The 18,644-nt window shown below is 39.7% G+C and overlaps 1 protein-coding gene and 1 pseudogene across 4 annotated transcripts in view; both read right to left on the minus strand.

Annotated features, from left to right (window-relative positions):
• The window catches only part of LOC122658521 (lysophospholipid acyltransferase LPEAT1-like), a 36,863-nt gene extending 28,359 nt beyond the window's left edge, over positions 1-8,504 (minus strand). For 2 of the 4 annotated variants that reach the window (XM_043853518.1, XM_043853516.1), the window contains exons 1-3: positions 7,878-8,504; positions 5,166-5,285; positions 173-210 (exon numbers count right to left, since the gene is read on the minus strand). In XM_043853518.1, the coding sequence (XP_043709453.1) occupies positions 173-210; positions 5,166-5,285; positions 7,878-8,399 (680 nt within the window). In that variant the 5' untranslated portion in view covers positions 8,400-8,504. Of the gene's footprint in view, positions 1-172; positions 211-735; positions 1,156-5,074; positions 5,288-7,877 lie in introns of those variants that run through there. The other 2 variants (XM_043853517.1, XM_043853519.1) reach the window with 2 other exon arrangements.
• Positions 8,505-14,715: 6,211 nt separating this feature from the next.
• Positions 14,716-18,156, minus strand: LOC122658525 (annotated as a pseudogene).
• Positions 18,157-18,644: the final 488 nt, after the last annotated feature.

Raw genomic sequence — 18,644 nt, forward strand, 5'->3', positions numbered from 1 at the left:
AGAATAAATATAAAAATATGTTCCATAAGAGGTTAAGTGTCTGGAGGAAGGGGAAAGGTAACATACATTTAATATACATTAGAAACTCATGAGGAAATTAAGTCAGAAAGTAAGATCATGCCACCATAATTGTCCAAAAAATAATGATCCAGGAAAAGTGGTGTGAACATACCTGATGAGACCAATTAGAGGAAGTTTAGCCACAGATCTCTTTGGCAATCAAATCCAATATAAGATTGACAAAAATAGAACAAAAACATGTCAGAATCAAAGAAAGAGAAATTAACTCTAACCAGAATGTTACTTCTTAAATTATTATAAGATAAAAGCAAAGGGTCAAATGAGGGTGATTTGGTCAATTTAAGCTGAAACAGGGATCTGATACTTGGGCTCCATGAGTTTTCGAAATTTCTTCTAAAATGATTATTATTTAATATCGGGCACTGCCCCAATTTTATGGATAAGATGCAAACATGAAACCAAGGAATTGTCCACTCACGATTACCACTAGAATGTAGAAAATGACCGGAACTCTAAAATTGCATGAGCCAATTTCTGGAAAATTGATGAGGATGTTAGTTGGTTTACAAATTACAAGTGTACAATTTGCATCCACATCCATAAGAAACATAAATAAATTTAGCCATACCAAAATTTGTTTTAAAGAAAAAATTTACAAAAACAAACAGAGCCTTGATCAAGGTCAATTGGACCTGATGATAATATACAGTTCCGGTCAGATCAGTCAACACATGGATCAAGAACCCATCAGAACCAATCCAATTAAGATTCTGTGCATAAATAAATAAAATCATCCAAGTATGCATGTTTGGCCAAAATAACAACATAAATACATGTATCTATACATACATATGTAATTTACAGACTTTCATATCTGTTCCATTTCGTATATTATTACAGATTTCCATATCTGTTCCATTTCCTAAGATTTCTCTTCTAAATAAAGGTTGCACAACAAAATTCTAAGAATGATCGAAGGGCTATCAATTATCAGAATAGTATTTTTAAATCTCTTCCATACAGTATCAAATTGGGTCAGAATAATTTGGAACCACGAGCCCCAAAAGAATGCAAACTTCAATTCCAGCTTTATAAAAGCCAACAGGTCTCTATTCAGATCTAAAACTGGCATATAACACAGACCTCCCCTGGAATATACCATATATTTAAGACCCTCCCATGCGTTGGGAAAAATTACGCGTACATCCCTTACTTTCAGAAAATATTTATAAGCAGGCCCAGTTCGTTAGTTATTTGCTGTTAAGTTTTGACGGCCCTATTCGATTATAAAAATAAAAAAATAAAAAAAAAAAGATGATACTTCCTTTATATGATATTTGTATCCTAGAGACCAAAAAACCTTTTTTTTTTCCTAACCCGAATATTACCTAGGACCCGAGCCAGCCCCTAGAATTTTATTAATGTCAAAACGTGGAAAAAGAATACAAGGGGGAGACGTCCCGCCTTACCCCAACCCAAGGAGTAAACTCTGATCAAAACTAGAACCAACCCAAACAAGCATTAACATGAAAAGCTTCACATTACTCTTTGAGAACTGGTAAACCAGCTGTGTCTTCCCGAAGCATACACTGCAAGTCCCCCGGTGGCTGACTGCCAACGAGGAGAACAATGGAGGCACTAGTATCACAAGCTAGGTTGGCAAGCCAATCCGCTGCCCTATTACTTTCTCTGTAGGCGAAAGATAAGAGAGGCCGAGAAGAACGTATGAGGGCCATGGACTCCTGGAACCAGTACCATCCCCTTCATTAGCTACACCTCCCTTGTTGAACCATCCTGATAGTAGTGGAGGAATCTGAGCTCACCACAAAATCAGTCAAGCCTAACTCATGACACAACTTCAATCCATCCGTCAAAGCCCATAGTTCAGCAACAGAATTCGTGCACTCACCATAGAAATTAGAAAAGGCTGCCAAAACGACCCCTTCCTTATCCCTGATGATCCCTCCACCCCCTCCTACACCCGGATTACCTCTACAGGCACCATCAACATTCAGCTTCATTGAGGAGAAAGGAGGATACCAATAAATAGGGATCGGTCGCCTCAGTCTAGCAGGTGGAGCCGACAAGCCAAAAACCTGTAGAATCAACCCTTCCCTAGGCGAAGCCGAGGATCCAAACTTGGGAGAAAAGGAATGCCTTTCACCCAAGTTTTTATGGCCTCGACAAGTATATTTGCCGATCGTCTGCGCGTGCCTTCTGTTGTTCCTTTCCTTCCAAAGTTCCCAGATCACTATGGAAGGTAGCAGGCCAGTAAGAAAGGTACAGAGGCTTTTACAACTTGCTGCCTCATGCCAAAACAAGATTTGGGTCCTGGCATCCTGAGCAGAAATCACATTAACATCAAAAAGACATGAGAAGAAGTTCCAAACCCTAGAAGCAGTACCTCCAGAAACAAGACAATGGTCCGGTGTTTCTCTCCTAGGCCTCCCGCAACAGTTACACCTAGAAGCCAAGGGAATACCAACAGCCATCAAAGTCTCATCTTTGGGTATTCGTCCATTGAGGATCTGCCAAGTAAAAAAACCAATCTTCACGGGCAAGGACTGGTTCCAGACCCATCTGGCATAGGGAACCTCAGGCGACCTACACCGCACCTCATTCCAGGCAGATTTAGTAGTGAACTGACCATCACTAGGAAGAGTCCAGACCAGAACATCCTTCTCTAAACTCACCGAAACCTTCAGAGAAGTGCTATCATGTCTTACCACATCAGAACCAATCTGGTCCAAAACGAATTGCTTTCACGAGCCATTTTCCTCCAAAGCATCCTTGACTCGTAGTGACATGTCGACCTGCAGGGCATTATCCACAAAATCAATCAAAGGCCCAACCCCAACCCAATTATCCAGCCAGAACCAGATATCACCCGATCCAACCATCTTGACTTGGTCAGGATGAGATCCTTATGTGCCAGAGCGTTCCTCCAAGACTTTGAGCCTATCCCACTCGAGTCCGCCAAAGCAAAGTGAATATTTTTAAAGAAATTAGCCCCGAAGAACTCACCCCACAGAGAATGGTCAGCAAGTATTCTCTATAATCCTTTAAGTCTTAAGGCGAGACCGAAATCCTCCAAAAGCCTGACACCCAACCCCCCTTCAACTAGGGGCCTACAAACCTTCCGCCAGTTCACCCAGTGTCTACGCTTGCCCCACTCCGAGTCTCCCCAAAGAAAATCAGCGATGATTCCATAGATCCTACCCAAGATTGCCTTAGGCGGGTCCAGAGTTGCAAGCACATGGATAGGGATGTATGCAAGAACATGCTTCAAGAGAGTAACACGTCCCCCATAAGACAAAAGTTTTTCTTTCCAGCCTGCCACCTTGGTCCTTATTCTAACAATTAACTCATCAAAGTAACAAATTTTAAGCCTTCCAGAATGGAGGGGGGGCCAAGGTAAGTGATCGGGAGCGGCTTCCTAGCAAACCCAGTAACTGACCCCACCATCCGAGCTCTAGCTAGAGAGATCTTGTCACCCTACAGAAAACAGATTTTATGTTTGTTAACCATTTGCCCCGAGAAGCCTTCATACCTAGTTAAGAACCCCATAATTTGTTGCAAAGATCACTTCAACCCCCTTGTAAAAATAATGGTGTCATATGCAAACAAACAGTGGGAGATACCAGGACAACCTCTAGGCAGCCGAAAAAAAGCTACGCGCCCTTCCACAAAAAGATTTTTCAACCCCCTACTCAAAACCTCTTCTGCCAGTATAAACAGAGTAGGAGACAAAGGATACCCCTGTCTCAAGCCCCTAGAAGATTTGAAAAAACCCGAAGAACTGACACCCATGACTATGGAGAACTAGCAATTCTCCGTTGTCTTCCTAATTAAACTGATCCAAGCTTCAAAAAACCCAAACCTTGACAGGACCAAATAAAGGAACTCCCACTCCAAACGGTCGTAAGCCTTAGCCATATCCAACTTGAGGATCACAACCAACAACCTGCATTTCACTCTAGCGACAACCGACGACCTACTTCTCACTCCAGCGACCAGCAAAGATGCAGACGACCTTTCGAATCAGTGAGATTTCTCTCTGATTTATATTCTCTGCTCTCCATCTCTTCTATATTTGAATGTTTACCATTAGAAAGCTATTTGAATTTGATTGCATGCATGCCACAGCCATTTATTTGATACTTTCCAAATTGGAAAAACACTAAAAATTTAAAAATAAACCCTTTCTTTGACATTTGTACCCTAGAGACAAAAACCATTTCTAAACCCTTTCTTTGCTCATTTATTTGATACTTTCCAAATTGGAAAATCTCAAAAAATTTAAAAATAAAAATCCTATACGATGAAACAGGAAAAGAATAAATTAATAGTACAGCGGATTCGCAATAGTGAATCTGGAAGCGGTGAAAAGCAGTTTTGTGAAAGCAACACTGAAACAAGAGGAAACAGGCAGGTGTGAGTAACAGAGCCCGCTTCTTCTCCACCCGAAACAACCAATTCTCTAAAGTCATTTCCCTTTTTCGATTCAACGTCTCTACCTCAGACTCCTCAGCATTGCACTTCATTATCTCTCTCTTTAAAGGTGGAAAATTGGGAAAAACACAACTTCTAGCTACTTGAAGGTTTCCAAATTCGAAACTTTCTAGGAGGTGAGTGTTTTTTTTTTTTTTTAAACTTCCTGTTGCTAACATAAAAATCCGAATGTTCAGTTTACTTGTTAAAGTGATTAACACTGTTATTTGTTAGTTGACTGCCTGGTCTTGCCTATATTTCGGTTGTGTGTAAAGTCTCTAAGAACCTGTTCTGAAGAATCGCCGGGAGAGTTGATGCAAGTCAATGCAGTAGAATTGCAAGATGAAGGAGATGAAGGGGAGGAGGGTTTAAAAAGGGGAGGTTTTGCAATGGACATGTGGAGTTTAGAGGGGGTAAAAGAGTCATTTGCACTTCACATTGACAGAGCCATCCAAACAGGGAACGGTTGTAATTTCAGAAAACACAGGGGAGGGTCTTAAATATATGGTATATTCCAGAGGAGGTCTGTGTAATTTACCCAATAAATTATTTAACTAAATCTGACAGAATTCAGATTCAACCACTAGAAGCCCAACCTGTAGAAAGACCTGCAAAAAGATTTTGAAAGGAAAAATAGACTCATCTGGACCCACCTTAGCAACGAAGCTCGGAAAGGAAGAAGACATATGATACAAAATATCCAAATAAGATACGTGGTTTGATATGATTGCCGCGGGTTGTTTAGGTTCTCCAGACTGCTCGTTGCTCTGGTTCTGATAAATTAGGAAGAAGCAAAAGTCGTTAGAAGATAAAAAGACAAATGTTTATCATCAGCATGTCATTAATCATTATCACACAGAATATTTACAGAGACAACCGAGGCCTTTTGTGGTGCTCTAATTTTACTGTTTTCTTCCACAATCAATGGAAACTAATGACTTAGTACCTCTATGTAGCTTTTTTCTTCGATTGTATTTGCAAAATGCTTCCCAAAAATGATTTCTTACACCCCCTAAGGTCTCATTGGAGTAATTATAGCAAGAAAAATATTCATTAGAAAAGAATCACAAAACACAAGCATTCTAGTCACCTCATGGGAGTACAAGCTCTCTTCACCTCAATACATCAATAATTAATTAATTAATTAGAATGAAAAATATCTTAAGCAGTTGCCAAACACCATTGAGCACTGAACTGTTGATTAAACTAGTATGCCTTATTGCATTCATCAGTTAGGTGTAATTAGGGAGACTAGTCATGGTATGCCTAAGCACATACTGTTGTGGAAGTAAGACAGGAAGGTTAAAATTATTTCAAATTATTCCAATGGTGGAACATGACATACTCTTCGTACATATGGTAAATACCACTAGAGTTTAAACAATTTTTGGCACCCAAATCTGTTTCGTTTACCATGAATCTGGAGAACAAGGTGCAGCCATCTCAAAGGCATGGATAAAATCACATAATTTCAAGACTTTTCATGTCAAAGGACAAGAAAACATGTCAAAACATTACACATTAACAACAAAAATGCAAAGTTGCATTTCCAAAAAGTATGCAGATATGGAATCATGAAAGGAATTAAGGTTGCAAGTTATAAAATGATAAGAAAATTGCTGATATTTTATGAGAAAAAACAAAAATATTCCAACTAAAATTCATGATAGATGTTGAGTAAACAAAGAAGCATGGAATGGCCAGAATTAATAGACTAGAGATGTTATTGGTTTGAACACTTGTGATCACACACTGAGCCTCTGTAGAGTGTAGAAGACCAGTTTAGGGGCTTCTCCACTAACTCCATCATCAATTCATCATGAGAGAATGGTTTGAAGTTAAATCTAGCCCTATCTTCAGCAATCAGTCATTCTTGGTCTCCCCAAGATTCGAGTTTCTTAAAGCTGAGCTTGAGGATTGTTATACAGGGAACCCAGGCCGGACACAGGTTAGAAAAGTGTCTATGGACAATGTAGGATTCATTATTTTTGCTTATGAATCATATGCAGCTAGTTAACTTTTGTTGCCCAGTACCAATGGGTGGTAATATCTCTAGCAGAACACATATCTCTCCTCTTTCAAGGATTTAGATCCTGTTCTTCTCTTTGTATCGAGAGATTAATAATTGATTCTAATCCCCAGTACTTGCAGGAAAGATTCAAACTTCCCAATTATGAGACGAGATTTATAGTATTTCCTTTTAGCTTCTAGATTGAACATCACATCCGAGGAGAGACCTAGAGCAGCCAACTCTACAGCTGATGATCTTGTAAAGATAGGTGCGGGGATTGAGATGAAGAAAAGGCCTTCAGTTCCATAATAGTGGATTTGTGTATTGGTTTTTGGTGATCCTGGATCAAACCAATATTCAGATCTTCATTATTTTAAGTACCTAGTAGTAAAGATTTCATTACTCCTCCAGAATAACTAAAATAAACAACCAAATGGGTGTCCATTATCTGTCCTCAGACTAATACGAAACATCCAAAAATCAATATCCTTTTTTGTTCACTCAGGAACCAGTTTAGCAATTAACTATATCAATCTGGAATTGAAGTTCCTAGTGATTTCTACATTGGTTTCCAATAACAGTGGCATCTTTCTGTTCCAAATTATCTAAGGGGTTGAAGCTATGTTTGATATAACTTCCTCAAAATATAGAGGAGTCTCCTTCGATGCAATTCAGATCCCAAATACTTGGATAATTTTATATCAATGTACAGGTTTAGTAACATTAAATATCAGGAACTCTAGTGATTCTTGTAGATTATGTTCCTGCAATTTTACATCTGCACACATAAATAGTCATAACATTGCACTTTCTGTAGCCCTGTTTCACATTACCAGATAAGGACAATCACATAGAAATTATAAAGCCTGTTTCATCCTCACTTTTCATGCCAAGAAATGTTGGGGTGTATCCCATAGTTGCAACCCTATGGTTGCCTTGAGCAATTCCATCTCTAACATATGAAACTAAAAAAGGCAACAGGTTAGAAAGCATCTTGTATTTATCTTCCTGCAGTTTAATCCATCCATTTAAGACTGTCCCATTTCCTTCTGTACAAGCGTGTAATCCAATAAAAATTTCACCTTCCGGACACAAATAGTAACGACGATATTGTATCACCAAGATTGTTTCTTTTTGCAACAGCACGATCAATGCTATTAACGTAATAACATGGATTAAGAAGCCCATTGTAAATAAACTTTTTTAGCATTCTAAAATTCTTCTTGTTCCTCTTGATCGATTCTGGCATATCTTACCCCAGATAATCAAATACGATATTCAAAGCATGTAAACTATTGTAACCACTAAAGCTGAATAAACATAGTTATTCAAAACAAACGCAGATAAAGTTTACCTCCCCAGCAAATTTTTCCACGGCATCAGGATTTCGAAAAGACTCGCTAATCCAATAAAAACCAAGCGTGAAGAGCATTGCCCTAGAGAGGAACCTCCCAGACTGAACAATTACAACCCTTCTCCACCCACTCAGGTGAGCATAATCTTCCTGTCCGTCATCTCGATAAGGGACAGCAAAAAGTGTACAAAAGCGGCATATAAAGTAATAGAGTATCAATATCACCATGCCCACAACCAAACGGATCGGAACGAGCGTGACAAGTGCGAATCCGAGAAGAAGTTTGTCCGACAGAAGCAGTTCCCCTCTTCCCATCGTCCCGTAAACATCTCTTCTCACAAAAGCAGCGAATTTCTTCTCGAGTTCCTGCAAATCCTCAGGAACGAGAGGGGAGTAACTCAATTTGGAATCGGATTTCAGCAAAGACCGCTCGTCCTTGCCGGAGCCCTCGTCGTGAGGCTCTTCAGCTGGTTCGACCACTGGCTGATTCTTGGATTCAAAATCTTGTAGCTCCGTCTCCATACTTGAATCCAAAGTTCCGAGCCTAATTACTCCATACGAACGCCATGAAATTTGAGAAGTTTAGCTGCCTTCGCAAGTTCGCAAGGGGAAGACACGGGTAGAGGGAAAGCTTTTGTCACGTCACACTCTCGTGGGATCCTTGAGAAGAGGCGTGAACCAGCGATGGTGCCAGGAAGGATGTTGATAAAATCATACACTGTAGATGTCGTTAAAATAGAGTCTTTCACCTCAATGGACCATGACCGTGGGGCACGCTTCAGCATAGTCAATGAATTGGGTTGACAAAGGCTCCAAATTGGACCCACCACATACGTTTAATAAGGTTCAAACGGTTGACAATTGAGAGCGACAGCACTATAACTGAAACTGCACTATAACTGAAACTGCGCATCACTAGTGTCTCATCATTAATGGGTGGTTATACGGTTAAACCCACTCGTGCAATCCTCTCCAGTAGGTCCTTGTTACGGATTGAGTTCCTCTCCCGCGCGGGACGATGTCCAGCGCACATCGTCCGGCTGGGGAGGTTTCGATCCACGTGCCAATGCATCGAGATGTGCATCGTGGTGTGGATCGAAGGCCTCCAGCTGCACGATGTGCGCTGGACACCGTCCGATGCACAAGTGCGCTGGAGAGGATCTTGATCCCCTTATTACGTGCACAAGAAAAGAAGGAGAGAAAATAAAAGGGGAAAGAGATAGAATGGAATAATAGATAGATATGTTTCCTACAAAAGATGATAATCTCCTTCCATTTTAATTTAAATGTAACTATTAAATAAGGTTATATTAGGAGTGTCAAATGATCGGTTTGGCTCGGTTTTGATTTCGGCCGAATTGATTTCAGTCTCGGAATGGTGAGATCAAAATCAAACTGATAAGAATCTTTGGTTTTCGGTCAGTTTCGATCCGGTGCAGTTTCGATTTATTTCGATTTTTCAATATTGGGTTAGTATCGGTTTGGATCAGTTTGTTTTCGGGTTTGAGCTACAATGAAATCTTAAATTCATTAATTGTAGTGAGGAAAGATTCGATAAAAACACTTCAATTCATCTTCCCAAGTCAAAACAAGTATACAACTAAAAATAAGAAAATTGATTTGATATGCTCATGTTGTAATCCAACAAAGAAGAATAAATTATATGGAGAGTAATGGAAGTTAATTAATATTCAAATCAATGGATAAATAAAGTTTGTAGAGAAATAATTGTTACAAATCATATAATTATCATTAATTGTAGGGGGGATTTAAAATCGAAATCAATAAATAGTCACTGAGAAGATAATTAATATTGAAATCACAAATTTTACCTTACTATCAAATAATTTATTTGATAACCAACTAATTTTGTGTAGTAAACAAGGAGATCAATGGAAGAAGCATGGTTACAAATCAATTTCTTTTTTTTCATTACCTCATACTCATTACTAGAAATTTGCTCACTAATATTAAAATCAATGGATAATCAATTCACCTATTCATAACCTTATACTCAATGATTTTTTTTTATCGATTTCATTTGGTTCGGTTTTCAGTTTGTTATCGGTTGGTCCGATGTGGTCCGGTTTTCAATCGATCCCATCATACCCCAGTCCAAAACCAATCCAATAAGGGTTTGGTTTGGTTTGGTTTGGGGTTTTTTGGTCTGGTTCAGGCTAGGTTTTGACACCCTTAGGTTATATAGCGGTAGGTACAACTCCTTACGGTTATCTTATCTTCTACTACTTTAGGATTCAGATCCTCTCCAATGAGGGGATCGCTCAATGAGGCGCACACATTCTGGTGCACGCCCAGGTAGCTTAGCCTTTGAATGCTCATTGGGCACTGTGAGGACAAATGGTCATGGTGGGGGATTGCCACGTGTCCTCCACCTCATCCCTCTTTGGGTAGAAGAGAGATAGAGAGATGTGAATCGTATGTTGGAGTTACCACCTAGGGGAGGGTCTAGGACCCGAAGTGTAAATGTAATGACTCTTATGCAACGCCCTTTGGAGACTGATCGGTCATTAGTCTGGGGTACAGGTCAAGTTACGATCTGGAGAAGATATTGAGCACCACAGTCCGCCCAATCAAGCCAAACTTTCTATTGCTTGGCTAGGTAATGGTATAACATACTTTGGGAAAAGGAATGTAAAGTATAAGAAAAAATAAAGTACAAAAAGAAAAGTGGGTTTTGAGGACATACTTTGAGGTTTGGCTACAAAACAAGGATTATTATATATGAAAGTAAAATAAAAGAGGAGTTGAGAAAAACATACATGAAGTATTTGACTACATGATTAATATATATAATATAAACAAATGATATACAAAATTGGAATGAATAACACATGAGGAAACTAATCCCAAATATGCCAGCTCTAAGCCTAGGACGCATGGATGAATGGTAAATCAAGGAGAAGCCTTAAGAACACAAAGATGTCAATAGAAACATAGTGGAAAGTTGAAACCTTAGGAACTGTGGCTAAATGAGGAAAAACATGTATCAGAATTCGTATACAAAGCGAATCAATGAAAAATATGACTATATCTCTAAGGTTAATGCAAACGCAGAGAAAACCTAGAAAAAAATCCTAAAAAGGCAATTGAAAATAGGGAAAACACTTGGAAAAGCAAGACAATGGTGAGAACATTATTGAAACATGAAAAACATGGATTAAAACACGGATCACAAATGAATCTTGGAAATGTACAGATGAAACACCTATTCTAACGATTGAAACTATGGAAATAGAGACAACATGCAAAGACACATGTAGTGTATGGAAACATGAGAATGTGCTAATAACATATTAAAAGGGTGTAAAAAGAACCTAGATCTAAATGAAAGAAAACATAGATATATGGGAGGTGACGAGAAAGTCTAAAGAACATGAATACATACAAAAGGCTATGATAACATCAAATGAGAAGAGGAAAGCAAATATCCAGATGATCATCACATAATGACAGTAGGAGAAACCACAAAGCACGCAAATTACCATGAGAATGATGAAGATGATCGAACATGGATATATTAGTCACACATGAATAAACGAAGCATGAAGATCATGACTGAAAAGTATAAGTGAACATAACAGGATTCGTAAAAACAACATGGTATGTACACAAGGAAAGGAGAGTCTTAGCCTATAGGGTATGCGGGTCATAAGTTAGCATCGGTTGAAGGTAAAAGTAAAAGACGGAAAAGAAGCAATAAAAGGAGTGTGTGTGTGTTATCATCATCTAAAGATATGGGATCACACACACACTTCCGCCAAGATGCAAAACGAAAGTGAAAAGGAAGGCGGTAAAACCAGCAAAAATGAAGTAAGGGGGGTGTTATATTACCTAGTTAGGACTGGATGTGTGGAGATAATATCGCCAATAGTTTGGGCTTTTTGTCTCTCTCTTGGACAACACTTTGTCGTCGGACTCAAAAATCACCAAAGAGAGGTGTTTCTAAGCAAAGGACTTAAGCAAAAATCTAAGCATTTAGTGGGGATCTTAGAAGTGACTCTCGTCAACTTGAGAGAAGTGTATTTAGAGTTATAGAGGGACATGTGTACTCCCAAATTCGTTCTCGGATGCTGGATTTGATCTTGATTGTTGTGTCTTTGTATCGACAGTGGGTGTTTGGTCAAAGTCATAACCAATGGGATGTGGCAAGTGATTTATTACCAAAAAGATGAGTTACTTGGGGCCTAAGAGAGCCAAAATTCGCATCCAAATTGCCAAAATTGAGCTTGGGCGTGAAAGGAAGTGAGATCGGAGCTTAAAATGGTAAGTTTGGACTTCTAGGATTTACACAGATTTGGACATTGAACTGGGATCGAGTCGACATCGAGGAAGGGGGAGGTTGACATTGATGAAATATTTATGGGTGTCGGTGTGAATGATCTAAATATCGATAGAGAATAGACATTAAAAAGGCATTGTTCAAAATTTGACAGGAGGGGCTCGATGTCGATGTGGACTCGAGGCCTTTAAGTGTCGACCTTGGTTTGGGTGTCGACAAAATGGGTTTTGGGCTATTTGGGCTGGTTCCAAAGAGGTCTGAGTTAGGACTAGCCATTCCAGATAGTTTTGGAGTGCTTTGGGACTCTGGTTTTGGCTCCGGTAATGGTTTAAACGATCTGTGAACTAACTTGGGCAGTGCACACTTATGCTATATCTATAGATACATCAATTCTATGTATTGGAAGATGCTCATCATCATCATGGAAAGCCTCCAGGGAAAAATGACAAAATGAGGTGTCTACAAGCACTCATCAAGTGAAATGCTCATTGGACAAGATCCTAATCCACCACTCCTACTACATCTCCTACTCACATGCAATAGGACCGGGCTCCTCTCCTGCGAGCACCCCATCCGGGAAGTGCCCAGTGAGGCATCCAACAGATGGGCTGCTTTGTGCACGCTGAGATGTGCACCGGGGTAGGGCCAGGCATGCATTTCGGTGCGCACAAAGCAACCTGTCTGTTGGACTCATTGGACACTCCTCGGATGGGGCGATCACAAGATAAGAGTCAAATCCACCTAATATACTTAATTACTATAACTCCTATCCACATACAATAACTTATTATAAGATTAAACAAAACACCCCATAATCCCAACCGAACCTGCATTCCACCAACCCATGCATGTAAGTCTCACTCAAGATGTTGACGTCACATCCGAGTAATATTTCTCTCAGGTGTTTGTTCAAAAAAGTTAACCTACATTGCTCTAAATATTTGCACGTGTACCCATACCCATCCGTCCATCAACTGTGTGAGTTGGGTGTGGGCCATCTTAAGTAATGTCAGGTGTCTAGCATGAATGATAGATCTGGTGATACTCAAATTAGGAGAACACTAATTGGGAGTTTAATTCGGTTTGGTGTGGTAAGGGTGAATCCGAAACCAAACCAATAAGAAAAGCTTCGATATCAAACAATTTTGGTTTTTTATTTTTGGTTTGGTTTGATTTAGGGTTCTTATTAGGTTTGTAAATTTCGGTTTGATTTGGGTTTGGTTTGACATATATATATGCATGCAACATTATGAACAAAAAAAAAATGTTTTTAATGAGTTTCAAGCTGATATAGGGTTATATCGGTTTGGTTTAATCTGATTTTCCACCCGGTTTCGGTTTCAGATTAGGTGTCCATTACCTAGCCCAAAGCCAATCCAATATACTGGGAAGGAAAGAGATAAACTCATGGGAGTGCTGGGAGTGTGACCACACTTGGAGACAGTTTTTTTTTTTCAAAAAATGGAATTCAAGAACTGAACTGTCCCATTAACAAAGAGGACTGGTCTTAGGCTTTGATTTTGGATCCAATTAATAAACTGGACGGTCAGGTTGAGACGGGTTTCCCAATGCTTCCAGAACCGAAAGATTAATTAGGAACTGACTGTAACCCAAACCACTAGGTGCTGTTTAAAAGGCATATAATCATATATAATGTTAAGAAGGATATTTTAGAAATGGGAGAACATTCTCTGTGCCGCAGCGCAGCCTGAGCCCAGGCACATGGGCATCCTGTCCAGGGGGCAGGATGGTCATTGCACCCACCCCCATGGGCCTGAACACAGGCGTTGCGGTACAGAGAACAGGGCCCTTTAAAAATTTCTCCACTATCAACCAATCTGTGAGGCCAACAATCCAAAACCAGAACAACAAGGATAACTTCTTGGTGTATACAAAACCCGAATAACAAGGTTTACTTTTCTTTCTTGCTACTGAATCAGTTCAGTCTATCTTGCATTCTAGCCCACGCTTTAGCAGCCATGTCTTCCATACCTGGAAACCGTTGCAATAACCAGTCCTATGGGATCAAGAACATAATTCAACCATAAGCTGTCTGAATCTCCCTGCCTCTGCTAGCATGAATTGCGTTCTGTTATTTATTTATTTATTACTTTTTACTGTATTTATTTCACTGTATTTGTTTCGATATGAAATATTGGAATAAGCTTTCAGGAGTGCATAAAAAACTAGATTAATACCATGTACAAGATTTCATGGTTGCTGTACAATATATCATGCTTACCACAGCTCTTATTGGCCAAGTTCACTTGATAAGCTAAAATTTCTTTTAAAATGTGGTTGAATGCTTAATCAAAGAGAGATATATTGATATGATTAGGTGCAAACTTGGCATCAGAACAGAGAAGCACAAATAAAATTAGTATTTACAATGAATCCTGAATCAAACCAATTTCCAGCCTTTCAAGATACTCAGACAGAAGGCTCTCTCATGGACTTTCTGCCACTGTTTACATAAATACCATGAGTAGGAGGGGGGGGGGGGAGGAAGGAAAACTTTGCACAAACATCCCATCTGGATGTGGCAAGAAAAATTGATTAACAAAAAGGGAAGCTCAGATTTGGCCTCGGCTGCTGGGACACTTCCTTTCCATCAATAGATCACCTATATACTTGCTAGCCACAGTTCAATTTCCCTGAAGACACAGCTTGAGGAGATCTCTGAATTTTTCTCACCGTCTCTTACTCAGCTTCTGCAAGTCTCAAACGTATCAATTCAGGACTTGCATTCTTATTAACACTGCAGGAAATGCCCATAGAAATGTCACAAATTGCTTTAAATTTTAATTTAACTATTGAATAGGGAGAAATATCATAAAATCTATGATAGATTAGATCTTCATCATTGAACAGGGAGAACTATTATAAAACCTAAAAATGAATGCATCTTCACCATGATTCAAGAGATTCCATATGGTGCAGAAGTACACACAAACTCAGTAAGAAATGATATAACACTGGAAGTGACTTACCAGATGAGATAATCCCCACTAGATGCCACCTTCCTGGAAATCCAGTCGGGAATTAATTCCTCTAATAATTTCAACTGTTCTTCAACTTCTCCTGAAAAGAAAATTCAAGGAAATTTAGCTTAAATGCAGCTTCAATTTATCTTCTAATCTTCTTTCATTTATAATAATTAACCTCTTACTTCTATCAATTACATCACAATGGCTAGCAATGATCATGTGCATTAGCTCTTCCTTTGTCATAACAGAACGATTAATGGACTGAAATATGAGGAGGATCATGTCAAAGAGCTTAGGCAGGCACACAAACATCTGTTGCCTCCACTTTGCTTGTGACACACGTACATCCTGCTGCTCCATTGCGCTACTCTCTTTTTCTATTATCTGCCAGGAATCATGTTGGTTATATCCTTCACTGAAAATCATGGAACCAGAATTGAGGTAAGCATTCTCATTCATGTGGAGTATGAATGAAGCACTTCAATGGAAACAGAAGCTACAAAGTTGACAGGGTTATAATAAGATCAGGAAAAACAATACTTTGAAAATAATTAAAATTAAATGGTAACTGTATCAGGTTAATCAACATACTATTGGAATTCCTTTTAGGCATGTGAAGAGTCCAATGCAAATTAAAGAAAACAAACCCATAAGAAGCTTAGTAAGTACTTACCGATTTTAAAAGGGCCTCTGGAAGAATATCAATAATATCCTGACCAACTAATGCCCGCTCCATCACATTTAACTCATCATCAGGTTTTTCATTCTTTAAAGGGGTGTCAAATTTGCCCCTCCCAGACCCCTCAGTAGCAGGACCCTCGTGCACTGGGACACTTTTTTTTTATAGGGGTATCAAATTTCAATGACCTGAGCCGGCTTGGACGCGTACACTTCAGTAATACTGGAGTAGTACTCATCAGTTTGGTAGGAGTTAAGATGAGTTTTGCAGGAGTACCCTGAGTGCCAGCAATTTCTGATGATGAGTAGTCCTCACTGTTCATTGTTTCCGTCTCTTTGCACTGTGCCACAGTACTGGGAGCCGGTTTAATAACTGATGAAGCATAGAATCTTGATAATATGTTATCGGTCAATTTTGAAGAACATCCAAGAGATGATGGAGCAACAGAAGTGAGAGTTTCTTCATTGGAAGAACATTCTTTGTGGCTAGGGCTTGACCCTGGCAGAGCAGTAGGCTTGGGAATATCATCAGATAATTTTGGCAAAACTTTCTGTGAAAAACGCTTCTGGAAAGACTTTGACAGATGAGATGCAACTGCTGTCGGCTGGGAAAGAGCATTAGATGATGTCTCATTGGGCAATGAGAGTTTGCAGGCAGTGTCTGTGCTTGAGAGTACTTTCTGTTTTGCTCGGTTGAAGGGCTCTGGCAATGCTTCCTCTGGAATTTCATTCCCCTGAAAAAGATTGTAATGTAGTTAACTCATCATAAGGTAATATGTTAAAAAAGAATGAAAGCTAAAACAATAAACCAACTCATCTCGATCTGCAAATGTGGGGAAAAAAAAGAAGAAGGAAGCTAATTTAATTGATAGAATATATCAGAAAGTTCTCCGGAAAGAATCATATGCAATTAACACTTCCACTGAACCTAACATAAACCTAACTTGACTCCTGAAACAAGATGGCCCTTATATCAGCAAGACTAATAAAAGAAAAAACAAAAAACAAAAATCCAATTCACACTAGCATCTAATTATTACTAGAACATGGATGAATTATATTGTGATCATTTGGACAGAGAAAACAGAAGAAAATAAGTTAAAACCCAAACATCATGTTTGCAGATATCATAAGACAAAGGAATCAAAGCAACCAAACTGCAAATACAAAAAGATAGTAAATCCAAAAACCAGGAGGCAGGTGGTTGCTTTGAAAGACATGAAGAAGATAAATAACCAATGTGTGCCTCAGGATGAGCCTTGAAAAAATCTAAAATCCGTTCACGGAACACTTTCCTCAAACACAAGAACCCAGTTCCCTCTTTCTGCTTCTTATCACTTTTGAAGGCATTGGATTGCAGGGCAATTTGAAGCTCCGGCTTCATACAGAGGGTTAGCTCATCGTGCAGTAGAACCTTCTTTATTAAAATAGCCTCGGGTAATATGTACTTTATTTGAGCTAAATGGGCATAAGAAAACCTCCTGAAAAAACACAAGTATAAACCACTAAGGACAGAAGCTCATAATATCACAACCTAGGTTTTACTCTCTTTTGTAACTCATAGTAAAACAAACAAGATCTTTATTGAAGAAAAAGAGGGGAGGAGAGGGGAGGGGAGGGGGGGGGGGGGGAGAGGAAAAACAGTAAGAATAGAAACTTATAAGATCATAAATTAGGGATCCTCCATCGTACCTGTCTGTTAATGATTCGATCTTTGAGCAAATGTTCGGAAATGTAGACATCGACCTCTTCAATCGAAGCAACCGAATTGAGCTCTCCATCCTATCAAAGAACTCACATAGTAACTCGTACCTGGATCCCCAAGCAAACACTAAAAATTAGTTAATACTCATAGCTAATTTAATCATATCGACTTCAATACTGCTAACAGTGACAGGGAAAAGGAACTAAGGTCTTACATCTGGGGGAGCTTAGTGGATCCTTCGCTCTTTGAAGATTTACCTACCGAACCAGAACTCGACTCCGACCTCTTTTGTCTTTCTGCATATGAAACATTTGTATTCAATCGATCAGATAGGCTTTGCTTATACGATGTCCGGAGCCCTTGGGCGAACTCCTTCACTTGATTCACTGAAAAAGCGACAGCAACTCTGTTTTGGATTCTCCGAGGGAGCCGTTTCGCCTTCTCTGGAGTTTTCAAGCTCCATGGATCTTCAACTGATGCTTGAATTCCATTGAGCGAAGTGGATTTGGGGTCGATGTTCTTGGACTTGAAGCAATCGAGATGTCATGCTGATGATGGTTTCGCTTCGGATGCTTCGTTGGTTGGTTGGGTGAATCTGGCGGAATCCATTACGAGGGATGGAAGGAAGGAGGGAGGCGGAGATCAGAGAAAGTAACACGATTTGGCGGGAAATATGTTCGTCATTTGGCGGGAAAAAATCTGAGTTGGATTGCCACGTGTCTCTTGCCAACTCAGCTTCCCGCCAATATATCCCGCCATTTTGTGAGATCGGCTCGGAACGACGAATCGGCAGGTTGAGTTGGATTGCCAAGTTGGGACTTGGCTTTCCTCCAACCGTGGCGGGAGTTGGAGGATCCGGCCCATCCAAAATCGGGAGGGTTGATCATTCTATAGTGTGGGGCCCTACCTGGGAAATGACCCAAACACCTCTGTTTTGGCTGGATTGGATCCTCGCACTCCCACCCCAACAGGAGGAGAGCCGAATTCGCCAAATTGTTAGTTTTAATGAAAAATGGGGTTTTGTATGGGTCCCTTGCAACCACAATCAACTATTTGGCTGATTGGAGTGCTCGAGGTGGATGGAAGTCTTGGAGTTC

This window comes from Telopea speciosissima, chromosome 4 (genome assembly GCF_018873765.1).
Source record: "Telopea speciosissima isolate NSW1024214 ecotype Mountain lineage chromosome 4, Tspe_v1, whole genome shotgun sequence".
Lineage (NCBI taxonomy): Eukaryota > Viridiplantae > Streptophyta > Magnoliopsida > Proteales > Proteaceae > Telopea > Telopea speciosissima.